This window comes from Clytia hemisphaerica, unplaced genomic scaffold (genome assembly GCF_902728285.1).
Source record: "Clytia hemisphaerica strain Z4C2 unplaced genomic scaffold, Clytia hemisphaerica genome assembly, whole genome shotgun sequence".
Taxonomy (NCBI): domain Eukaryota; kingdom Metazoa; phylum Cnidaria; class Hydrozoa; order Leptothecata; family Clytiidae; genus Clytia; species Clytia hemisphaerica.
In genome coordinates, this window is record NW_027104594.1 from 1022711 (window position 1) to 1048855 (window position 26145).

General features: G+C 34.9%; 3 protein-coding genes across 3 annotated transcripts in view; 1 reads left to right on the forward strand and 2 right to left on the reverse strand.

Moving 5' to 3' along the window:
• The window catches only part of LOC136823840 (meiotic nuclear division protein 1 homolog), a 146317-nt gene that overhangs the window by 41498 nt on the left and 78674 nt on the right, over positions 1–26145 (reverse strand). The window lies entirely within an intron of this gene.
• Positions 11367–25619, forward strand: LOC136823803 (leucine-rich repeat-containing protein 74A-like). Its single transcript, XM_067079975.1, has 12 exons — positions 11367–11528; positions 12111–12295; positions 12790–12897; positions 13295–13388; positions 13693–13742; positions 14275–14356; positions 14497–14582; positions 14804–14919; positions 15146–15224; positions 15533–15625; positions 24348–24679; positions 25054–25619. The coding sequence occupies exons 1-12, from the start codon at positions 11387–11389 to the stop codon at positions 25412–25414; spliced, it is 1728 nt and encodes a 575-aa protein (XP_066936076.1). The 5' UTR covers positions 11367–11386; the 3' UTR covers positions 25415–25619.
• On the reverse strand, positions 20150–21304 carry LOC136823804 (uncharacterized). Its single transcript, XM_067079976.1, has 2 exons — positions 21174–21304; positions 20150–20991 (listed from the first exon to the last, which is right to left on the reverse strand). The coding sequence occupies exons 1-2, from the start codon at positions 21247–21249 to the stop codon at positions 20357–20359; spliced, it is 711 nt and encodes a 236-aa protein (XP_066936077.1). The 5' UTR covers positions 21250–21304; the 3' UTR covers positions 20150–20356.

Sequence of the window (26145 nt, forward strand, 5' to 3'; positions counted from 1 at the left end):
AATGTTTTGGAAACGTTCGAAATTGTGACGTCAGGGTTAAGATCTTTAAAAACACAGGCAAAAAGTCCACGATTAGTTAATCTGACGTTCCAACAACAGAAGTTAATCGCCGGGATTAACTATATAATCGAAATCTAATCGCGATTAGCGGTAATCGGGACTTAATCTAATCGACTTTTGTTTTGAACAACCGGGCCCAGGACTTCGGACCACTTTTTTTGGAATCTAGTCATCTGGGGTAATTACGGGACGATTTTGACATATTTGAGCATTACTCTAAAAGTATTAATCCTAGAGATCCAATTTTTTGATATTTCATTTATCAGAGTATGACCTTTACACAAGATTTATTACTTTTCCTTGAAATTTAGTAGATGCTCCTAAAAATTATTTTAAAGGTGTCCCATAAATACCCCGCATTTTGGGGTAATTACGGGACACCCTCGGGGTAATTACGGGACAGGTATAAAATGTTATTGAAAAATCCAGATATCTTTCCAAAAGGCTGTGATATTTGAGGTTTTGCATCCACTCGATGACTTCAAATCCAAGTGCTATCATTTAAAGGACTTTCAACAAAATTAGTGACAGTGTCCCATTTTTACCCCAGCCTTTTTCCCATTTGGGGGTAATAACGGGACACTTCAATCAATAATATTTCTATAGAGCAATCTAGACCAACTGAAGTATATTTAGATGCAAACCTTTACAGGTTTTGAAAGACTTAGAGTGTAGTTATGATTCCATTAAACTAGAAAATCAAGTTTGTAGTTTTCTTATAAAAAATAAACACTTCAAACTCAAACTTTAGTGTCCCATAATTACCCCAAGATTAAGATTTGACTACGGGGTAAATATGGGACACACTTTTTAGAGATAAGGTGCCTTGTTTGATAATGTGACTATTATAATTTCAAACCATAGTATCTTGATGTCAGAATTCAGTCAAAACATAATCAAAGTGATTGCAGTTCTTCCTGACACTAAAGCTTGAAAAGTTCCTTCTAAAACTACGAAAATTGATTTTTATGGTGACATGTGAAACTTTTGTTGAATCATCAAAAGTATATGTTAGAATAATCTAACTAGACATTTTTCTAGCAGTTAGAATGACTATCTCCAATATCCTCTCCATCTGAATCCAAATTTATAATAATAGCACCATTTTTAGGGGTGTCCCGTATTTACCCCTTAATTTTAACTGTCCCGTAATTACCCCAGATGACTAATACACCCAAAAAAACATAAAATATTAAAACCTGGTCAAAAATTGGGACTTTGACCACAACCGTATCGAATTTGATCAGGGGACCCACAATGCGTGAACTTCGGATTAGAAACACCGGTCTGTAAAATGAATATTTTATTTATTCAAAATAAAAACAGACATTTTACTTTGTATGATAATTCAATGACTACTAACAATTATATATAGAATAATTCATATATATATTGTTGAAACTACAAAGCTCCACTCTACACGTTGGGATATTTTATTTTTGAAATTCCCATCAAAAAGATTTAACCTGTAACCTGAAACCTGAACCTGTGTTTCGAACTAGCCGGTTTTGATTGGAAGTGCGCAAATCTAATTGGCTAACCTTATCAACGGCTTTTTTGGTACAAAATTCAAACCAAATGTAAACAAATTCAAACTGGGTCAAAAAGCCATTGCCTACTCTTAATAAGTAGCTTCTGATGAGATTTTTGCTTATGTGGTTCAAGTTTGAATAGAGAGTATGGATCTCCAGACTAGTAGAGCCGTAGAGGGTGTTGGTTGAAAGTTTTCCTTTTTTATATAATGTTGGCAGCACTGGAGGTTTCATCATCATCATCATCATCATCATCATCATCATATGATTGTCAAGTTTCCAAAAATTTTCCATGTCTTAAAAATAGTGAACCTGTTTGTCGGACATTTTGTTTTGAAGTGACCACGCGCAAACAGCATCTAAAGCACTGTTCTGTAGAATACAAAAGTACTCAAGATTACTAAACTTCTGCTCACCATATTTCGTTCGGCAAAATGCACAGATCAAATGGAACAAAGTAATATTTTGCAGAATAGCGCATGCTTACAGAATGGAGCTATTTCTTACCGATCTTTCGTTAGGCAAAATACTAAAATTTTAATGGAACAACGCCATGACAAACAATAACAAATTGACAAAAAGTTACTGAAAAAGAGCAATCAGTTTTAAATAAAGCTGACAAACTGCTAAATGAGAGTGTAAAAGCGATCATTAATGAATTTTCCAGAGGTATGTGAATCTATTTTTTTTAGCATATCTTACTTTTACTTGCATATTATTATCGGTGTCGACTGCCTGCTTCTTAGAAATAGAAAACGAAAGTGAAAGTAAAATTATAAAAAGAACAATCAGTTTAAAATAGTCACACTACAAGGAAATCAAGCGCAGTCATCTACAGGATGTAATTGCAACAACAAGGATGAGAGTTACCTGAATCAAGTTCAAGTTCCCAAGACAATTAATTCAAACTTGAAAACTTAAAATGAGACTAAATGACCGATTTTGCGAACGTGCGTGCAACAGAGCCAGAATACAGCAAATTTTGTCATTCAGTTCCCCAAGACAACCCTTCAGTTTTTAGAGCCTTGTTTATAGTGGGGGGCGTACGAGGGTTGCCAACACCGAAATACCGACAGATTTTTCTTAAATCACCGTAATACCGACAAAATTTTCCTAAAACACCGACACCGACGTCTTTTAGAGCAAGCTTAAGATTTTTATTCTTAGTACGAATGCTCAATATCACGAGCGTAGTAGTGCACTAGTTCAGTTTTTCTTGGAGAAAACTATCGCCGATTCAAGGGTTTCAAATCTTTAAAGCTCAGTTTTTCAACGACTAGTGGATAAACAAATCCAGAATTTTTAGGGAACACTTTGAAGGGTTTAAAGTGCTATTTTTACTTTAGTGCTTACTTTAGTGCTTACTTTAATTGAATTTGAAGAAAAACATTTAAAAAGTTTTTAAAAGATCTTTGCAAAAAAACGAGGGAACAAAAGAGATATCTGAATGTATAAAGTAATGGAGGAGGAGGCGCAACCATGGTTTGCGCAAACGGAGAAAATTTTCCCATTTTTGTCCTCTTGTTTAGCTAAAAGAGATCTTTTTGAACGTTATTAGAAGTAAATCTACCTTAGCCGAAAGCACCGTTAGAAAAGGGCGCCGCAAAAGAGCTCTTGTTCAGTAGCGACCTGGCTTAATTTTCTCGATGAGGCAAACTATGAAATAGGCGCCCCTGGTATTTTTTGTCCTTATTTGCGCCCTCCATCATTAAGTGACATAAACTGTAAAAGCAGTGAATGGTTGAAAGTAGCGCCCGGAATCTTTGAGTTAAGAAACTTGGAATTTTTATTTATACGAAGATGATGGTGGTAATGATAACTTGATATTTATTTCCTTGTAATTTGAAATTTAGAAATCTTCTGGACAAGGAGGCGCAACCATGGTTTGCGCCGACAGAAAATTTTTCAACTTTCAACTTTCAATCTGTCTAAAAACGCCCCATATTATACCGATTTAGCACCAAAAATAAAGCCCCTCAAATAAAATACACGAGCTGTTGATAATTGAAATTGAAATTTTGTACCTAAGGCGATTTTGTAAGGCGATTTTGTAAGGCCATTTGTTCTACACAACATTTTTGTTTTCTAAAATTTTCTCAGAAAAATTACCTGATAATCTTTAAGCTTTTGCACCGCTGGTCTTAGTTTTTTCTCCATTAATAAAGATCAATGGCTAAAAAGAGGCAGGAATAAGGGGCACGGAAACAAGAAACGGGTTCTTTGAAATTTTGGCGCCGCAGGCAAAAATCTTTGGTGTGAGAAAGGTCAAACCAGCTTAAAGCCACATTGACGCTTTTTAGCGAGGTCTGAATTGCTGTTTTAAAAAATGCTGACATTTTATACATATAGCACTTTTTTAAACCAATCATCAAAACAAAAGAACGCGCGCAACGTCATTTTATTGTTCAATAGAACAATAGAATGTCGTCTTTCTAAAATTACATTTTAACTCTTTGGCGGATATGGGGGTCGTTAACGACCCCCCATTAAATTATTGAGAAAAACAGAGTTTCTAGGCTATAAAAACCCGTGATTTTTATATGTACAGGTGAACTTATGTTATTAGAGACAGAAAAGTCTCAGTTGAACGATCATAGACCCGTGTGCTAATAGTAATATGTAGGCTGACAAGCTGCAAAATCAAAACATTGAAATATTCAGTTTCAAGCAGCCACACTGGTTGACTTTTAAGAAGATTTGAGCAGATTCAACTGGTTTTTATGGTCGAAATCAATGCAGAATGAACTTTTATAGTTTGTGTAATGTTTTGGCTTCAAATTATTTGTAAAGAGTAACTCATTCTATCACACAATATCCATGGGGGTTGAATTGGTATACGTCAGACGTCGCCCACATTTTTGTCAGATGAAATGACATTAGTAACATGTCTCATAATCAAGTTTTCAAGCCACAACAAGGCTAACTAAATCTTTTTTGTATAATTCTGAAAGAACACTCAATTTGCATACAAAGTGGCTCTCATTGGACTACCCGAGCTCTTGTGGTGTGGTTCAAAGTTTTCGTATATAATTCAACATTTCGTGACGACAAAGACCAGGCTGCACAAGCCGTCTCCATGACCATATAAATGACTAGCACTTGGATTTATCACTGATTTACTTGCTCAAATCACATACAATGGCCTTTGTTTACAACAGAAAGGTCATTTGACCAATTTCATCTCATGGATATTTCTGATTTTCAAGTTACCGCATGACACCCTGAATGGACGTAGCATAGCTCACGTTATTGCCGTACATGGTTAAAATTTGAAAATGGACATATTAACTGGCCAATTCCTAGAAAGATATCATTAAATATACTTAGAATGTCTAGTTTCATGATTTTGAACCCTTGAAATAGACTCATAAGAAGAATTTCATGTCATGAAACTGATAGTAGATTTATTACAATTTTATACCATTTTCTGTCATTTTACGCGTTCACCGAAATATCAATATTTTCAGTTTTTGTAAAGCCTTAGGTCTAAAATTTTCAGCATTTGATTATATTGTATATAAGAACATTTGTACCAAGTTTTAGAGAAAACTAACAGTTATTTTGGATTTTATGATGATTTTTGTGAAAAAAAAATATTTTTACGTAAAAATTTATTTTTTATTTTCAAACTTGAAATCCCTGCTGACGTCAGCAAAATAAAAATTTGGATTTTTTTTTTCTTTCATCTCAAAGGTCTTTTACCCAGCTTTCAGAAAATATATACTTTATAGGGTATATTAGCAACCTTTCAAGAGATATCCCCCTTATACTGAAGGTGTGTAAAATATTTTTCGGATTTGGAAAATTATTAAAACCGCCAAAGAGTTAACAACCCGAAAGTTTGCAATGTTTTGACTTTTATGTGTGAATTTAAGTGCGTATTACTTTATGGGTAATGAATCAACGGATCCTGCACTAATGTACTTCCCTTTTGACTTTTAAGAGATGAATAAGAATTGAAATAAAGTGTCTGTGTTTTTAATGCAGTAGCGTGAATAATGTTATGCTTTTGCAGAATAAGCAAAGAGCCTCATGTATGTATAGAGTTGCTTTAAAAGAGCTCCTAAAAAGGAGAAAGTTAGTCAGCATAAGACCACAAAACCACAGCGAGCATCAACAAGTTTCGATCTTTTTGGTAATCTCTCATTTGGTGATTTATTCACGGCATGACATTATAACGGAGAACCCCTGCCGATCCCAAGAAATGGGTTTTCTAATCATTCACGGGTCGAAACCCCTGAAGCCTTAGCATGTTTCTCATTACATTGTCTTTAAAACGCTTTAACCAGACAGGGTGGCAAACCGATTGAAACAAAGCCACGCGGGTAAAAGAAGGCACAAGCATGGTTTGCACCGACAGAAAAATATTTCAGGAAATCTCATTTGGCTAAAAACGCTCTCTTTTTCACAAAACTAGTCATTTTACTACGCCATCCAGATAAATAGTTCGTTTGAGTTAGGCTGAAACTATACTGGTATTGAAAGCCTGCAAAGAGAGCTCTGCAAGGGGAGGACCACAGGAAGTATTTTATATTGAAAGGCAAATGAGATATGATTCGAGGGCCAACCATGGTTTGGCCTGAGGAGGCAAAATTTGAAATTAAGGTGCCAGAAATGCTGAAAACGCATCTAAATCATAGGTTAATGGATTATTCCGTAAAATGAAAGAATTTAACGATTGTTGATTTTTGATGAGTGCTGCATTCGAGACCTCGAGAAATTCTGCAAACTTGGCTTTCTTTACCTGTTACCCACTATTATGATTTTTTTCATAAAGTGCACATTTCCCGTAAAGAAGTGGTTAAGAAACACCATTATGCACACAATTTTAAAAAGAGGATGAGACAGGGTAGCTACCAAAAATAGCTATATTATAGCTACAATTCTACTCGTCATAGCTACAATTCTTGTATAGATAAGATATTCAATAGCTGAAATGCAGATTCAAAAACTTTATGAAATCGTTTGAAATATGCAGATTCACCGCCAGTATTTCTCGAATCACCGAAATACCGACCCAAAAAATCAATTTTACCGTCACCACAAGGCATGTCCAACACCGAAATACCGACACTTTTTACTTAAAACACCGAAACACCGACGCAAAAAAGAGTCAATACCGACACACCGACAAACCCGTACGCCCCCCCCTTTATATACGCTAAAGTAAAAATAATTCCGCACATGTAGATGGGTCAGTGTTTGAGGTCTGGCAAAATTTCCGGGAAATAGCCTATCCAGCAGGGGTGCGCTCGCTCGCGGATCTAGGTGGGTTCCATCTCCCCCGTAGATCTTTTTCTTGGGAAGTTGATCTTCAAATTATTTTTCAAAATCAAGGTGAGCTTGGCTCAAATTTTTTCATCTATGGCTCAAATTTTAGGCAATTTCTCATAGTTCTTGAAAATGTCAATTTCATTAAACAGCGCCGGGTTATTTTTTCATGAATCCCTTTAGAAGTTTTGCTAGGGTGCGCACTCGTCAGGACTTTTTGCACGGAACAAGGAAGAATTTACAAAAATGAACTTCAATGCATTAATACTTACCTTTAAATCATCCAAATCTGTTCATTCTTTTTTTAAATCAATCAGGAATTATCAGGGAAGCTAGTAAAAAAAACTGCATCCAGGTATCTATTTTCTTTCCAAAGATATTCATGTTGACCACGGCACCGGAAAATTCTCGACCCACATTGAAACAAATGGCTGTCGCTATTGAGTTGGTTTTCAATTGCGGTCTTTTTAGTAAACCCAGGTAAGATTAGGCTACTTTATTTGAAAATCTACAAGCCGTCTGGAATTTCGAAAAATAAGGAGAAATTGCGATTTTTAACAAGGTTGCAGATTTTTTCATTTAAGCACCATACACCATCTGAAAGCGGATTTCAGCTTTCTAGTGGTAAAGTTTGATTTTAGCTATCATTTCCAGCTCATTAGCGATGAGCTAAAGTTTATCAGTCATTGGGCCGATTTTCAGACCGCACCGGTAAAACTCCCCACATCCCGCCACACGGAAGACTAGATTTCATCCGCCATTTTTAGTGCAATTTTGGTGCTTCCAAAAATTATTTCTTGCTGGCGTGGTGTAAGGAGGCGATTCTTTGAAAAGGTGATTTTTTTGTGTTTTGAAAATGGAATAACTTTGGGAATACTTAACCAATTCTTATAAATGACCCCTCATTTTTCTCACAAAGGTAAGGACTTTCAAATAAAATTAGTTTGGTTTCCAAAAATTGAGGGGAAAATTTTGGCCTGTCCACCCTAGTTTTGCGGTGCACTTGTTTGCTTGCGAGTCAAGTAAACGATATAGTGCTTTCACAGCATTAATCTTTGATACGCATTTTGGCGGGACCCTACAATACAAAAGTTCTTGCCTACAACAGATAATCTCTGCAACAGTGCTATGTTGAGAAAATGATTTTCTAATATATTTTTTCTAGCTGTTTTTTTTTGCTGATATGATGATCGGTAGGAAGTATCTTGCAATCCAGATCAGCTGATCCAGATTTCTCGATGCTTCTCACCCCTATCATAGTACTAGTCATAGTACTCTGGTAAAATTTTTATATATATGCGAAGAAATAAGAATTTCTGTCCAACTATATTCACTCAGGAGATTTGGGTGGCAGAGCAGCATATATGCATTTCGTCCTTATTAGAACTTGTCAGCACTGCATACTGCACCCTGGCTGGCTAGATCTATTTAGCCAGCATCTCTAAACCACAAAATCACTTGTGGTTCAAACTGAGAGAAATAGTGGACAGAAGGTTTACTGTCTCAAGAGGGAGGAAAGCAAGCCTCAACACTGCATGAGAGGAGATATATAATGAGAATAAAAACAAGACAGCAGTTAGGCTACGTCATATCTTTCTTTGTTTCAAGCTTAAAACTCCTACTCTTCGGGATATGAGCATTGCTCTTGTTTTGAATATTGAAATTCTCCGTGAATGAATGAGATTTCTTTTCTCTAAACTTTAACTAGAAAAATTTACAAAATCAACCTGATGAAACAACCTTTAATAGGTTTACAAAGCCATCAGGCAGTATAAATCGCATGCGCACTGAGGTTTTAATTTAACAATAGAGAGTTTCGAAACCTCTAAGCCAATCAGCTGTGTTTTAAACATTCTTTTATTTGAAATCTCTATTGATTAATATCTTTTGTGAAAGTTGTCAATTATTTTTAAACCTATTAATAAGCGGTTCCCAGTGGGGGTTACTATATATAGGTGGCCACTAATAACCCCCACTGGGAATCAAGAGTAAGAGTAAGGCCTAAATGCCTGGAGCTGTCTGTTGTGTAGACAAGACCGCAGTCAACATCAAGCATATTGATACCATGAGTGGTCTTAAATCCAACAGCCCTGCCTAAATTCAATGTCTTTGAAAGATACAATCTAAAATAAAAACAAATCTTTTGCTGTGATGCAATGAAGATACCAAAGTGTCAACTAAACTGAGAGATTTGATATACTGAACCAATTGAACCAAATAACAATAATTGCTTAAACAAAACATAATTCTTTATTACAAAATTGTTAACGTTTTAAGCACGAGCAGCAGATTTAGAATAATAGAGGTATATGATTATTTTTACAATTCTCACACTTTTTTGATCACATTAAATTGACATCTTGACATTATAGTCATCTTGTTAGATGTTTTGTTTTGAGAGTTCTTGCAATAGTAGTTTATTGTTCAACTTGGAGAAGGAATGTTTGTAAACATGGAATTTTTTTTATAAAAGTTATTTGGGGGTCAGATTTAGGCAGGCTGTCGGATTTAGGACCACTCACGGTATATATTTTTATGATAGAATGAACGTGGAAGGTGTTGTGATGTAAAGGCAACTGATTTAAGACTTTTAGATATGTTAGGTTCATTTTCATGAAACCAGACACACATAGTGCAGTTAACATGTTTCAGCCATATGTTGCCTTCGTCAGAACTGGAACTGTTTAATATAATGGGCTATTCCAAAAAGAAATTGTACAGGGGTATTGACGAACTTCTTTCATTAAACCCCTGGAAATTTGGGATAAAAACTATCCCCTGGAAATTAGTAGGGGTCGACATCCCTGGAAAGTTAAACTTTGTGAAAAAGGGCCATGTCAGTTTATGAGGAGAGAACCCCCTCAGTTAGAGAAATTCCTCAATTCAGCTTAATTGCGATAGTAATTTTTCACTGCAATTGCGGTATAAACGTCACTTTTACATTTTTCATATACCTCAATTGCTGTATATTCAAGAAACAGAATTCAAGATTCAAGGAAAACAGGCAATTTTTGTATACAATTGATCAATATCTTTTTAAGGCACAGACAAAATATTTTTTTCCATAGATCAGATTCTTTTAATAAAGAAAAGCCTTAGCTTCTTGTATGATTTTTTACACTCGATGTTTGTTTATCTTTGTCGACCAGCACTATATGTAGCGGTTATAAGCCTTTGTAGGCTAACCACAAATGAAAACTACCGCCAAATTTAATACACCAAATTTTAAGTTAGGCTTTCCTCTGAATGTTTCCGAAATAATCTTTGAAATATCTTTCTGCTACTGCCTGCAATATCAAATCAAAGAGGGTAACTTATTTGTGGCACACCCGGTATCATTTGTTTCATTGAAATGCTCCATTTTATTTGTATTCAAAATGATTTATGGGAGGGGCGCTTATTCAAATATTGTTATTGATTGAATAAGATATTGAGTAGATACTTGTGTCTTAAAAAGAAAGAAAGCAATTAAGAATAAAATGATAGAAATTGTCAAGTGGATTTTTCCAATTTTTCTTTTATTCATCCTTTTTTGAAAAATCAACCCTTTGAAACAGTTAAGTTTAAACAGATTCCAAATTTGTTGACATACGAATTCTGAAATAAAAAAAATAAGCGCATCGCTCGAATAAGCGCCCTGCTCGAATAAGCGCCCCGCTCGAATAAGCGCCCCGCTCAAATAAGCGCCCTGCTGGAATAAGTACCAAATTTGCTTTTTACAATACTTTAAGTTTCATGTTTCCAATCGTCAGTTGTAAACTAAATGTTGAACAAAATTCTCTTCCTATTCATACATCGTACAATAGTTAGAGTAATTAACAAGGGAATCCATACGTGTCGTAAAATTTGAAAAAGAAATTCTATAGGGAAATAAAAAGTTAATCTTTTGATTTATAATTTGCCAATACATATTTATTAATATGGCTGCACTTCGCAATAATTTCTGATCTTTTGTTTAAGAGTTTCTTTTTGGTTTTATAGCTTAAAATTTCGAGTTTTTCATTCAGACATAATTGGCATGTTTTGGAAATGTTATTGTATGTCTTCGCTTGGGAAACAATTTACCATTTTAATGTGGGAATCATGCCTTTTGATTTCATATCCCAGATGTGTGTCGAGAGTGTAGTGCTATTTTTGTAGCGCTCATTATTAAATGATGATTTGTGTCCATTGTAACGTTCTTTGAATGTCCTTGCTGTTAATCCTAAGTAAACCTTTTTGGGTACTTTTCCCCGGTAACTTCACATTTGTAAATGACCGATGAGATCTGGCAATTTCCTTCGAGGGGGCAATCATCTTTTATTGTACAATTACATGGCTCGTCTGTGTTGTTAATCCGTGACAAAAGTTTTTTGTTGTGAGATTTGATTATTGAGCCAATGTTTTGAGTGCAGCTATAGCGCTCACCTTTACGTTGTTTTGATTGAAAAATTTTCGAAGACCGTTTTCGTGAGTAAAATGTTAGTATAGTATATAAAACTTATTACTTTGTTTATTAAAAAATGAAAGGAACAAATTAAATAATGGAATTTGAGGTTAAAAATGATTTATCCAGGGTAGCAAATATTTTGGGCAATTTAGAGGATTCAACAGGACTTGCAAGTAGTCATTTGAAGAACCAAAGTGATGATGATAGTGGATGGGATACTGATTTGGAATGTGAAGGTCTGTGATCCTTATCCTTTTTCCTTTAATATCACTGAGCTCTTTTTATTAAATGCTGAAGAGAATATGGATACTTAGACTGGACTTGAAAATGTTGGTTTGCCGTCATCCGACTGTGTCTGTCTCATTTTATCGTAAGCTTAAGAATCATGAATTATTTTCTTTTCGTTCTTCCATTCTCATTTCGAAATAATAAACAAATGTAAACAGAACTATTTTTCCAACCAACTGACCCATCTCAAAATTCAGGGTCAGATGACAGCAAGCGAACCAACATTTTGTTGTCCAGCCCTTATCAATTTCTATTAAAAGTTAACACAAAAAAACTAGGTGCATATTATAAAATGCATTTTCAGCACTAAAGAATGGAAAATATAAATGAACTTGAAACAGTTAATGGTATGTTTTTTATTTTTGGTAGCTAAAGCTTTCTGTACAATTTTAAAGCAAATTAATATGGGCCGAAAACAGCTGAAGTGTTTATATCTATAATGTTTCTAATGATACAATACAATATGAATTTGATAGAAGTGACAATGGAGGAACAATTTACGAAAAACCATTTTTCTTCTTATTACTTAGATGAAACAACATCAGACGCATTTGATGTTGTCCAGGTAAATAAAGAAAAATATGTCAAAGCCTGCAAAGAATGCGGGGTTGTTCCTGCTTCATATTTTCTGCGTAATATGACAAATGTCAGACTCAACATGTCACATCATGGCTTGGGACACAAAGGTGCAAAAGCCATTGCTATTGGTTTGATGGTTAGTATTTTCAAAAATTCTTAATGTTGATTATCAGTCGGTTTATGTCATATCTCCTTTTTTTTAATTGTACTTCTATCTTCGAGAGTAAGTCCTAAAAACTTGGAGCTGTTTATTGTGTATACTAATTATTAGAAGCCTGGTCAAAGCTTTTCAAAATGTTTGGTAAGTTAAGATCCTAAAGGAAGGATGGAAGGAGTGAGGAAGCAAGCAAATTCTTGAAAGAAAGTAAGGAAGGAAATTATACAGGGTTCAAAGTTCTTCCGTCTCAGACGGATTTCCGTCACAGAAGTTTAAAAAAGCGAATTTTGTCTCAAGTTATGTAAAAACCAGCCGAATTTGAAGAATCTGGCCAAGGTTGGAGTGTTATCAAACCCCATTTCCGTCTGACAGGAGTATCTCTGCTTTGACCACTGATTATAAGGAAACTATCAATAAACAGAGGCGGATTCAGACAGAAAACAACAAAATTTACTTTAAATATTCTTCTTCAGACCAATACACATTTAACTGCATTGGATTTATCAGACAATTGTCTTGGATCAGAAGGAGTATCGTGTATTTGTGAAATGATGATTGAAAATTGCTTTATTTCTGAGCTGGTAAGCAATTGGATTTATTAACTCGGGGTAGGTGGTATTCAACGACACAAAACGGAAATTTCCAATACCTTAATAAATAAGTAAAGGCTGGCTTGAATATCTGCTTATTATTGTATTGCATCTTTTAATAACTAACAAATAAACAATATATCGTCGTCATCATTTGTTGCGCCCACTATATATGGTGAAGATCAGAGGTCTGACCTCAAGGAGAGCAAGTGTTGAAAATACTAGATAAAATAAAGATGAAACATAAAAATATTAGATTTTTATAATTTTATACGTATTATATGTATTATTTCAAAAGAAATCTTTTAATAGATATTGATGGTCAATGTTCTGCATGTTCTACACCTTCACCTATATCTTAATAATATTGTTTTATTTTTGTTTTTAGGATCTTTCCGAAAACAACATTGGCTATGAAGGTGTCAAACATATTTGTGCTTTATTAATGCAGAGCGACTCCCTTAAACGCTTGGCACTGAGGAGTAAGTACTTATCTAATTTCTTCACTTGTACTGTAAGAATCTTAGAAACTGAGGTTGAAATTAAAGCACATTCTATTCATTTTAACGTATCTTCTACTATTTGCTTACAAACCATTTTTAAGCAAAAGAAAATACAACAACTGTCTCCTCTTTTGTCCCCACGTACGCACAAATTTTCAAATTCTTTTGCTAATTCTGCTTCGTCAGCATATAAGAGGTTCCTCTTCTTTCTATATCATACAAGAGAATATCTTTGAAGTTTCATTCATATTTTTGAATTCTTATTAAAATTTTTCTTTTTTAGAAAATTCACTTGAAACAAAAAGTGCTGTCATACTCTCCAACACACTAAAGGTAAATATCTATAGCCGAATCTCAGCTCAGTTTGCACCACCATAATAGTAAAGTATGTTTGTGGTTATTTAGGTGTGTGGCATTGGGTCAATGGATGTGTACTAAGTGGCAGTTTTTACACTAGACTTGGATAGTGGTATTCAAGCATTTGCTTTGAATCAATCTTTACTATTGACTTTGTCGTATATATTTTTTCTTTGGATTGATTTGCTAGTTTTGGATTCAGTTTTTAAACTTTTTCTTTTGGAAAGCTAGGTTTTGGCTTTCAGCAATGTATTGCTTTCTTCATGTTTGGTGGCTGTTACCGAAACCGGGGGTGGGAGAAGAGTCCTGTTCCTTTTCTGCAGCACTGTAGAAATGACAGCTTCTTAGCAGAGAAATGTTCACTTTACATTACAAAAAGATTAGCGTTTTCAAACTCTACACCTAAAATTACCTATTTGTGAAATTGAACGAAAGCCTTTTGATTGATATATAAATATATTCAAGTTTCCTTTTTAAAGAATTATATTTTCCCATTTCATGGTTTCAGTCTCATACTGGCTTACGATTCATTGATCTTTCAAATAACAATTTCGGTGAAGAAGCTGGATTGCACTTTGCTCCTGTTATATGTAAGTAAGCAAGTTGTCTTTTGCAAAGTTGAAAAGTTCCCTCAAATATGTTAAGCGTGTTAAGATTTACTCAGAAACAGTTCAATGCTTTTGTCATGATATATTGCTTGATGTGGCTATATTATGAATTTTTCGTTTAGCAACAAATGAATACCTTGAAGAAATCAATTTGAGTTGGAATCATTTAAGGCAGAAAGGAGCTTTTGCCATTGCCAAGTCTTTAAAGGTATTGATAATTACGTGGAATATATAACCTCGAATTACTGCTGTAAATGGCAAATTATTTGCAAACTCGAAGTTTCCTCTTCACTTTTTTCGCTGATGAACTTTCAAAGAAATATTGATTGAGCCAAAGTCTTGTAATTTTGAAAACATTGATTCTAGATAACATCGTATCTTATAGAACACTCACATCCGTGTACATGACTTGTATTGTTCTGGTTTTAGGAAAATTATACTTTAAAGAAATTGGACCTTTCATGGAATGGGTTCGGAGATGATGGAATCTACGTTCTTTCAGATTCACTCATCCAAAATAACTCTCTACAACAACTCAATCTGAGGTAAGAGGCTCATTTAATCACAATCTCTTCCCAATTTCTAATCCAGAAGAAAATCACTAAAAAGTGGTCATAATAAGTGAAGTTAAGTTGTCACGATACAAGTCTCAATTTGGTTTCCTCTGAAATGAAAGTCATACTTTTAACAGCCCCCCTTGCTTTTGGTAGAAACTATGTATTTTCAACTCATCTACTTTTCTCCTTTTATATCTTATTCGCACACGCACAGTTCAAACCGTATAACACACATTGGAGCTGGCCACTTACAAAAGGCGTTGAAAGAAAATGAAGGACTGCAAGTATTCAAGGTGATATGATACTACGAACGTTGAAACAGTGCTAAGAAAAGAATTAGTACCCGACGTTATGTGCCAGCTAAGTATTCTGATAATATTGTACAAAGTGTCTGCAATTGCAGGTTTTTCACTTAATTTCGTTTAAGATAGATTTATCGTGTGTTCCAACCCTGAAAGAGAGACTTTGGAGGTTTTAAGCACTGCACTTAAGTTCGCCTTGCCTAGGGAATTGAACACAGATGTAAAACAATCATTTGTCTTTTCCAACTAAATTTATGAAGCGATAAATACATGATCAGATGTTTTCTTCTCTTCAACAGCTTGGACACAATCCTCTGCAACACGGTGTGACTTTCCTGATACAAGGCATCAAAACGAACCTAAATTCCACACTGGTTGAATTCGATTTAACGGTATGTCTTTTTTATTGTTTTTAAAACCTTTTATGTGCTTAGAAGTGTGCGATTGTTTAGAAGTAATGAGAAAATATAGGTATTTTTTGAGAAAAAGATTGACCAGATAAAGTCATATAGAAAGTAGAGTGCGGTCGTCTACTAAGTGTTAACAATTAAACAGATAGATCGATTATATATAATAGGTATATGTAATCACATGATAACGAGTGCAATTCGAGAATAATTGCACGAGTGATTTTTTTGTTATTAATTTTCCGAAAGTCCGAAAGGACGAGAAAAATTCGAAACAAAAAAACCACGAGTGCAATTTTCGAATTGTGCGAGTTATCATGTGATTACGAGCTAATCGCACAATCGGTTTCACTGCTTTTTCGCCGTCAGGAAAGAAAATTACACTGAAAGTTTTATATTTTTCTCTTCTCTTTATGTTTTTCCTTTGTTGCTTATATAGATTTTCTTTCTCATAAAATTAATTTCGAATGCAATTAAACCGTTCAATAATAAAAACATAAATAAAATTTTTTAAACATTGGCCCGTCATTGAAGAGTGTGATTAACGATTAATTGCTCTCTACAGGATGCAATTAACGATTAATTTGCTCTCGTTGGAGGGGCGCCGAATGAGAATAAATAACTCATCATCGTGCGATTATTGAATGTTAACGCTTCGAAAGCAGGCGAAACTCGATCGATCGCTAGAAATTCTGGGTTGGTTCGATTCACTTATTGGCGTTCCCTATGTTAAAAAAACAATCGACCACGCCCGTCAAAGTTTACTTGGTAATATTCTATTCGATTGGTATTCATTGTTCATTTTCAAAGTGTCATTATCTGTAAGAATCAGGAGGCAGTGTTTTTGAAGATTTCTCAGCAAATACAATACTTTCCCACATTACGTTGGATCGATCAATATTCGGCTTTGCTAAAAAAGTTTTGATGAAAATTTCAGGAGATACACGTGAAAATATTTATTGCTTCAGAGTTTAGCAAAAAAGGTCTTACCAGGAAAAATTGACCAAAGCCACCCAAAACAATTTCTGAGCACGGATTTATGCTTTAATAAAAAGGTATATCAGGTGACCCACCAAATAGTTCAGACACTTCTCGGTGTCTTGAGGCCGAACAAATGTCCCAAAATGCTTGGAGTTTTGATATTTATTAAAAAGTAGATCTTAGTAACCTGAAATTTGAGCTACTATTTAAATTTGACCCGCTACAATCATGATCGAAATATATTGAGATTTTAGTGTATTTTAACGTTTTTCAGAATTTCGGGCGAGAATTGCTATTTTAGCACTTTCACTTTCTTTCATTGAATATTTCGAGTTTAGAGGGGTTCGTTGGCTTCTAGGCTATATTCCAAGCCTTATTCGAGCAAATTTGAGCTTTTAAATCCTGAGATCCGAAGGCCGTAAGTCTTAAGTCTCATTTTAAAACTCAGAGTTAAAACACTACTTTGCAACTGTAGCTTAAGGCGCTTAGAAATAATTTGTGGTGTTTAAAATTTCGCTTTATGAGCTTTGAAATTCAATATTTACTTTTTGGAAAGTGTAAAAAAACACGTTTCGAATGAAAAGATAATGTTATAATTTTTGAATCAGTAGAATTTTCTCTTCTTGGAAATTTCCTTCCAACGGTGTATAACTTTCTAGCATATCATGAAAGTGTCAAAAAAAGGAGTGACCACATACGTTAGAGACAAACTTTAATAAAACTTATCTTGATTTGGAGGGCCATTCAAACTTTTTAAGATTTTAAATGCGCAATTTAAAGCGAATATCTTCGAGTTGAAATTTCATATAAAAAGATGAACTTTACGAACAATTAACAACACATTTGTTCACATTGCTAACACTAGTTTATAATCTCAGATATAATATATCAAGTTTGAGTTACACTTTCTAGCAAAATAATATGCCGTTGCTAGTTATAAATCTTTATAAAATATTTTAGCTTCTATTTATAAAGAGATGCCAACAAAAATACTTTAGAAATTACCCATCAATGACCAAATTTTTAATACTGCATTTTATTTAGCACCATAATCCAGGAGGGCACGGTGGTCTTTCTGTACCTTGCTTCAAAAGGTTTCCAACATCGTTCGATTCTCGCTTGCATCCCCAAACTCCAGGAGGGCACTGTTGTCGTTTCACCTTTTCTGCATCTTGCTTCAAAAGGTTTCCAAGGTTGTTCGATTCTCGCTTGCATCCCCAAACTCCAGGAGGGCACTGTTGTCGCTTTACCTTTTCTTCACCTTGCTTCAAAAGGTTTCCAACATCATTTGATTCTGGCTTGCACCAAGTTCCAAGAGGGCACAGTTCTGGCATATTATCTGATGATAAAGAGTCCTCTTTGATACCATTTTGATCTGAAAGGGAGAACCCTTTAACTCATCATTAACTTAAAAATGGTGTCTGAATACTCAAGGGACCTAAAAGCTCTATGTTCTTTAGTTTTTGCATGTCAAACAATGTCAAACATTGTGATTTAGTAAAAATTGAGAATATCGTATAAATCGTTAAAATTTTCCGAAAACAGCATTTTTACAACGTAAACTCTGGTTTTCGCCTTGGGTCCTTATTTTATCAAAATTCTCATTTGTCGATGCCTTTTTTTTTTTGCAGTTATGGATCTTACCCTTAAGAGCTGCAAGTACCTTACAATACTTCAATAAATCTCACCTCTATATAGAACATTTGCTACCACACTACTACCAAAGACAAAGACCAAAAGTAAACCTCCCTGAAATGAAAACATTTTAAAACAGTTTTATTCTTGAATTTATAATTGAATTCAAAAAATTGGCTGGAGATATTTATAGTTGGGGAGTGTCTAGTCTTGCATGATGCTACCAGGCTCATATTACCCGGTTACCCAGATGAACAAATCTATGATACTCGTATTACGTGGGTTGATTTAAACACCTGTTTTTTGTGAATAGACCATTTACAATAATAACTTACTTCTGTGTTTATTGAGAAGACGTACTCAAAAATTTCCGCTTTCGATTTTTTGACCTTTCCTTTTTTAAATTTGAATTTTCAAATGGAATTGCGCTCACAAATACGCGCGCGATGCAAGCTATATAACTCTTTTTGGCTGCCAATGTAACATTAGGGCACAGATTTTGCTTTATACTCCCAGGATCCGCCGGAAATTAGATTTTATTCAAATCGTATAAAATTTTTCCTGCACTAAAAATAATATTTCCACCGCCAGTGGAATCGTGGAACTCCGGTGTTTATTCTTGAACTTTAAATCTACTCAGAATAATTTTTTCGCCGCCCGCGGAATAGCGGGTTTCTGTTGGACTGGCGGAAGAGTTTATCAAACGATAATCTTGAATTTTCAAATTTACCCGTAATAACTTTTCCGCCTCTGCAAGGATGAATTGAATGAATATGAGAACTGTCGATCTATGCCGGGTATCCACCGGACTTCCGCGATTCTGCATGCGTCGGTGGAACAGAACATCAAAAATATTGAATGCCTCTGATGAATCCGAGAGGATTCAAGGGATGATAATACATGAATATACATCTCACCAAGAATTTATTATAGACACTGGATAAACAACGAGCTATATTTTCATTGATTTCATTATTGATTTCACTATTGTTCACTCTCCTTTCTTCATTAAACAACTTTTCGTGACATTTTAATAATTTTCTTCATCTTAACACAGTCATTTCAATTCCCAAATGAAAATTAAGTTTTCTTTAGAGAGGCGAACGCATCAAGTTAATTGCTAATTATGTGTCGTTATGACGTTTCAAGTCGCAAGAAAGATACGAAAAACATCCTATGTATAAAGAATCGAAATTTAACCTTCAAACTTTTACCTCAATAAAACCACAACCTCAATAAAACCACCGATCCACCACGAGCCTCCAAAATATTTTCATATCACGGTGAAGCCAAGACACTCAAGTCTAATATATATCAATATAGCTCTTCTTAGAAAGATGTTAGAAAGATATCGCCAACTTAAAATTCTGTGTCATTTTAGGCCTTTTGTTTGATTTTTCTTGTCTGATGATGTTTTTGTCACAGCAGATTTAATACATGTATCCGTTCAGTATTTTAGCATTTATTTCCAAATTCATTATTTCGGCTTTAACTAGTTTGGCAGTTTAGCCAGACAAGGGATGTCGGGTCACAGACCACCGTTCCTCTCTGATGGGATTTAGAGCCAACCCCCCTTCAAATCAATCGAATATCAAATAAGAAAAATTCATGCTTTCACGGCTTTAATGACTTTTAAGAGTCAACTGACGATCTCATTTGATTATTGATTAAGAAAAGAAAAAATAATATGTAGAAGATACTGACTCTGAGTGGGAGTGAAGCTGGTTTAGTTTACTCTAGTATAAGGGTTCTCTCGATAGCAGGACACGTCCAAGAATAACTGATTGAATATCAATATTTTGGTATTGGATCAAATTTGTTAAATAATACTCGAGTATTGAAAATAATTTTCCCTCCTATTGAAAACAAATAAACAAAATGCAATGAAACGAACTTTTTTCAAATGACATTAACACTAAAAATAATTCAAAAATGTATCAATATTTGAAATTTATCACAAGAATCCCTAATGAAGAACAATCACTTTATATATTCAATAAAAATGATTTGAAATATGTTACTAATCAAAAATCCACCAGCACCTGCAAAACTCTCTGCTATATAGCTAAAAGTTAAAATCACCGTTTATATTAAAAGTTTTTATCCATTGCAGCAAGCTAAACGAAGGCCACAACAAATGGACGATTCAAATCTTGCATCGTCATCGTATGGCCTTTGTGATCTTGTGTTATCATGTGATTGGGTATCTCTGAGACTCGACAAAAACTTCTGGTCAAGCATTTGCCGGTAATGATTATAAAGCCTCTGTTGATCCATTGCTTTTTCATCTTCCTGGTTTCTTCTTGCTGCCTGTTTCAATGAATCTCCAAGAACATTTGCGTTTAGTAGATTGTCTTCACCATGGGGACCTGCGTAATTCCGACCCATGTTTCTGACTGTATCTTCTTGCGCTTTTCTTTTGAATGAATCCAATTTTGTTGCTAGTGGAACAAAAGATTTCCTTGGTGAATCTCCTGGTGAGCCTGGTAGACCTTGCTGGTTCCTTACGTCCTTAACGTTCTCTTCGAGTTGACTGATAGAGTCTTTCTTAACGAATGTATCACACCAAAAGCCTGGTGGACATTTTGAAAGAGCAAATCTCTCCTTTCTGTCGCTAGCATCCTTCTTTAGGGGTGAAACATTCTGTGGTTTCCGGTTATCAAATTGTTTAGTCTTTTGGTAGACATCTAATTGATCATTGCGTCCTTGGTATCTCACTAAGTTGCCGTACTGATCTGAAACAAAAATAAGATTTACAAAATCAGATGGTTTAAGATATTTTGCCAGTAAAACCGTTTTATGGCACTAAGTAGAACTTCCAATTTTTGTTCTCCTAATTATTTGTGGAGATATTCGAGTTTTTCTTAAATTGTGAACATTAAAAATTAAGGCACTTCGAGTTTTCTAGCTTTCTTACCTCTATAAAGCACATTTGCACCTATGTCAAACGCAAAGATTGTTATCAACCAGAATATTCTTTGAAATGACACCATCTTGTTTTGAAATCTACAAACCGCTTTACCCTTGGATTTTAATTAATTGAATCATTGCATGAGTATTCTTTTCCACACTTATTTTGTATTAATTAATTTGTTTACAGCAGTGTTCTGCTCTAGTAGTTTTAAATTGGTCACCAATCAAAAAAGAAGAACAAACTATATAAGAACATAAGGCTTCGCTGGCCAAAATGTTTAAAGAACAAGTTATTATCATTTTAAGGCTTTGCAGATTCTTTTTCTTAGGAAAATTGTCAAAAATATTTACACAATGGGCAAAATAAGAACATGTTAAGAACATTTTTAGGTTTCAAACTGAAAAAGTTTAGAACATCCGAAGGCTTCAAAAGTTTTGGACGTTCTTATAAAAATAACGTGTAATTATCTCTAGTTTTTTCAAAAGTTTTTACCAGCCCACATGTTAGCCTGTACAAGTTCAGTTGCAATTATCCTAATATTTCAAGTTCTTATTTCAAGGAGAAAGAAACGTTTGGTGCAGGGTACGTTTAAAGAACCACAATGTGATTAGACCATCAACAAAGTGATCAATCACCAATTAAAGTAATCATTTCAAAAAGTACTAATCGATGTTCTCTATAGTCTGTGTAATGCGACAGCAACATTTCTACCTTGCTAAAACTCCCCTTACACTTTCAGCGAAAAAGAAAAGTTGTTAATGCTACATTCACACGAGAACAAGGCTGTAAAGATTTTATGATCAATGGTTTGTTTTTGGTGCCAAAGCAGGGAAATTAACCATTTTTTAATCAAGTAAAACACGATCTTGATAGATTGAAGGCTCGTAATGTCAAAGAAAAGCCTACCCTGCAGAGAGAAATTTTGCGAGGAGTAATTATAGTCAATTTGGTCCAATTCGCGAAAATCAAAATACCTGCTAAATCTAATTATATTTCAATTTGATCCAGATTTTTCCTTAAAACACCCAACTTTAATTGTAAGGACAATGTGGTGTATGGTAATAAAACTGAAGAGAATTGAAAGAATTGGAATATACAGTAGACTTTCGGATCAGACCAATGATTTTAGAAAGAAGCTTTTCTACCCACAAGAGTAATTTCGATTTTGGTCACTTTCTCCCGACATCTTTTCCTGGTCCTAAATGAATCCTTGAATCGCCGATCCATTTTAAGCCGGCCTTTAATCTCCCACTGTATATTTCTGAGGTTACGCCGATCCATATTTTTGGCCCACAATTTGTGCAAACATATGATCTGGAAGTAGGAAAAAGCCGTTTGCAACTAGATTGTTTTTGTCACGTTTTCAATCTTTTAGCAAACACTAAACCATTTTAATCGTGTGTCTATTCTTCGAAGACTTTGAAGGCGTAATTAATCTGTTTTGGCTGGAAGTAAGAAGGTAATGTGATTCGAATAGAATGATTCAATGAAGAACCAGTAAACTTTGGTTGAGGCACTGCACTTATTTTTTATATAACAATGAGGCTCAAAATCAAATTCAAGCATGGGATCATCCCCCCCCAGGAAGATGGGGGGGGAATCAGATTTTGGTGCCAGGGGGGAAGTGAAAATTTCAAGCTTGATGGGGGGAGAAAGGCGAATAGGGGGTATATTCAGTCCTCTACCTAGTGGGGGGAGTAATAGGATAAATACAGACCTGCCTGGTGTGTTTGGGCATTCAGGCTTATGAGCCTGTCTTTCTTGGGATTTTGAGAGTCTTTTTTTTGCTTTAGTAGCTTGCGAATTGAGGCGAGTCTGGATCATCACTTCGCAACCCTTATACAATACGGCTAGGGGGATTTCCCAATTAGGGGGGAGAACGAATTTTAAAGACAGGTGGGGGGGAAAGGCCAGATGGGGGATTTTAGCTCATATTAGGGGGGACCAAAAAGCTGGAGGACGCCATGTCAAGCAAAATTTAAGGGTTAAAATAGTAAAAATTGGATATAACGCCTAAAATACCTCAGTTACACCTTATAAATAAATAAGAACAGGATAAGAATAATTTGAGTCTCAAAGTCCCAAAAAAAATAAGAACAACTGAGACTGAGAAAATTTTACTGGTTCCTATAAAAAAAAGTGTAATGCTCTTATAATTATTTTGAGCCTTAATTTGTTGTCATCCTGTTCTTCTTTCTAGGGCAAAACTGCGACAGTTTGACCCAAATTGGGAATCACTGGTTAATGCACCAAATTTTAAATCAAGTAGTACTAACAACTATACATATAAATTTTACGATAAAAAACAAAAGCAATACAATAGCAGGAAACTTCAAGTATTGAAAAGAAATAAACCATTTCTTTAATCTTTATGTAACAAGCTCTACTCAAGTATCGAGCACCCTTAATTATGTAGAGAGGCACAAGAAGATAAATTTTACAATAAATCTTCTATCATCTCTATCCACCGTATCTAGTACCACCGGCACAACATTGAACATCACCTTTAAAAATCACATTTGCAAAGACAATTGACACCAAGCCACATAATATTACGAATCGACTCCTTCGAATCATTTTATTCCCTATCAGCATAAAAATCTCTGCCTGAGACAAGTGTTCAAACGTTTCTTATGTATGATTAATGATTGCATGTACTTGTATTTATATGGCAGCACTTAATCTTTTTGGTAAACAGTTTTACGATCTGATATACGGTCCGTATTATCCTTTCCTTTGGATTGATATTTTTGCAATTTTCCTCTTTAATTCACGGTCGTGACAATTTCTCTCTGAAATCTTGTTTTAAAAATCTACGCAGAGGAACGGCGGAAAAATCTCAAAATCAGAAGATTACGAAGTTAGAATTCGCTATGAACTAGAGAACAAGTCTTCTTTTTGTATTCAGAAACCTCATCTCATAGAACTGCTTGAATCACCTCATACTACTATTAATTCACATAATCCGTTCATGTTAAAAAAGTTTGAGATTGGAAATAAAAGTGTTAGTGTAAATCTAACCTAGAAATCGAAGCTGAGATTTGCATCAGCCTAGGAGCAAGAAAGTTGTAATCGAGAAAGATGATGAAAAGAATGGAAGTCGTTTAAACGAAGTCGAAGAAAGAATTTGAATTATGCAAGAACGAACGTTACACCGTTACATTTCTCTTTCACCAGGACGTTCAAGTGAACGATGAATTCATCACCATATTAAACCAACTCAAAACTGAGCGTACAGAACTTCAAGTTTACCATGGTGGATTGGGTGGTGCGCCCCAAAAAGCTGCCGAACGCCCTAAACCAATGAGGGTGTTGCGTGACTATATCAAGAACAACCAAATGCGTGTTTTTGATCTCTTCAAAAGCTTGGATAAAGATAAAAGTATGAGTATTTCAGTGCCGGAGTTTGTGGCGGGGTTGAAAGAAACGGGCGTACCTTTGAGGATAGATGAACTCTTAACATTGGTAAAATCTCTGGATCTTGATGGAGATGGCGAAATTGATTACAGGTAACATGGTTGATGCTGATGCTTTCCAATTCGATTTTCAAGGGGGTTGGATTTTCATCGAATAAGGGAGCGTGTTGAATATTAGAACGTCGAATTGGAGAGCGTCAGCAGCATTTTCTTTATGTAGACCACAGGAATTCTCTTAACATTGTTGCAGATACTTGCACCCTGTTCTATCAAACCTTTTTAAGACATCAGCTTCTTATCGAGGGGAAGTTATCTTACACCATTACTGCAAACACTATGATACAGTGGGGTGGGGGTGCCACCGGGTCTGTGACATAGGGGTGTGATTATGATACTGATAGTCAAGAGAAAAGATTTGATATCATCAAGAGTTGATTGGACACCTATCTTTTTTTTGAATTTTACAGGGAGATGGTGATTGGACAACAAGAGATGCAAAAAGAAGAACGGGAAGAAATAATACGCGATAAAGCAGACCGAAAACGCAAGAAAACATTAGCTCAAGGTCTTAAACCTTCAACACCTTCAACGGGAGTTCGTATACGCAAATCTTCTCCAAATCCACGCTTTTCTCCTCTCCGGTCACCGGCTCATTCGCGTCCCACGTCGCCGGTTTCGCCTCGAGTTATGTCCCCGGTCCTTCAAAGACGTCGATCACGCACTTTTACGCCTGGTTACGACGACACGCCGAAAGATCAAAAGTCAAATGAACTTTTGATTCCACCCTCTACCACTCCCGGGCGAAAATCACCAGCTCAAGAAATTTGAGAAATGATTTCTTGTCAGCCAGGCGGTTTTTTATACAATTTTAGAATTGCAGGTTATGGTTATATCTCTCTTTATCAAAGGGGATTGATGCAATTCGAAAACTGATGAGAAAACTTGCCTAATTTTGTATCAGTAATTTATAATTAATTTAATGGTACAATTTGCTGTGGAATTTTTAAGCAATATTCTTTTATAAAATCTTTAATGGTAATATATTTTGATAAAGGCGGTTCTAGGGCTCAAGAATTTTGGTACTATTTTTTACTACTCTATTTTATACTTTTAAGGTTTATAATTTGTACATATAGATATATTCGCGATTAATTTTATTTTATTGTATTTTTTGAAGACATTTTTTTATGATGGATGAAAATTGATTTTTTTTATACTTTTTTCAAATTTGTTAATAATTCAGTAACGGTATTTTAATACATGTTTTTTTTTATAAGCATAACGCTTATAAGCATACGAAGGCTCAGATTTGCAGAATTCCTAAGTATAACATGAGCATATATGTCAGCCTAAAATATTTTTCAAGTGGTCATTTTTATCTGTTTTAAAAAGGTTTGGTAGAGGTCAAGTAAAAAATAAGACATTCCACGGCTAGCTACATTCCACTGCTCCCAAAATCGGAACAAATTTTTACAAAATTTCTGAAATTTCATTAAAAACTTGGCTCGGGGGTGAATCATAAGCATGATTCTTAAGCATATAATAAGCATAAACTATGC

Excerpts from the sequence above, each read along its gene's own strand:
- LOC136823803 (XM_067079975.1), top strand. The coding sequence starts at position 11,387 with ATGGAATTTGAGGTTAAAAATGATTTATCCAGGGTAGCAAATATTTTG. Across the intron at positions 12,898-13,294 it reads ATTGCTTTATTTCTGAGCTG|GATCTTTCCGAAAACAACAT; the intron begins GTAAGCAATTGG and ends TTTTGTTTTTAG. Across the intron at positions 15,626-24,347 it reads TGGTTGAATTCGATTTAACG|GACGTTCAAGTGAACGATGA; the intron begins GTATGTCTTTTT and ends CTCTTTCACCAG.
- LOC136823804 (XM_067079976.1), bottom strand. The coding sequence starts at position 21,249 with ATGGTGTCATTTCAAAGAATATTCTGGTTGATAACAATCTTTGCGTTT. Across the intron at positions 20,992-21,173 it reads TGCAAATGTGCTTTATAGAG|ATCAGTACGGCAACTTAGTG; the intron begins GTAAGAAAGCTA and ends TTTTTGTTTCAG.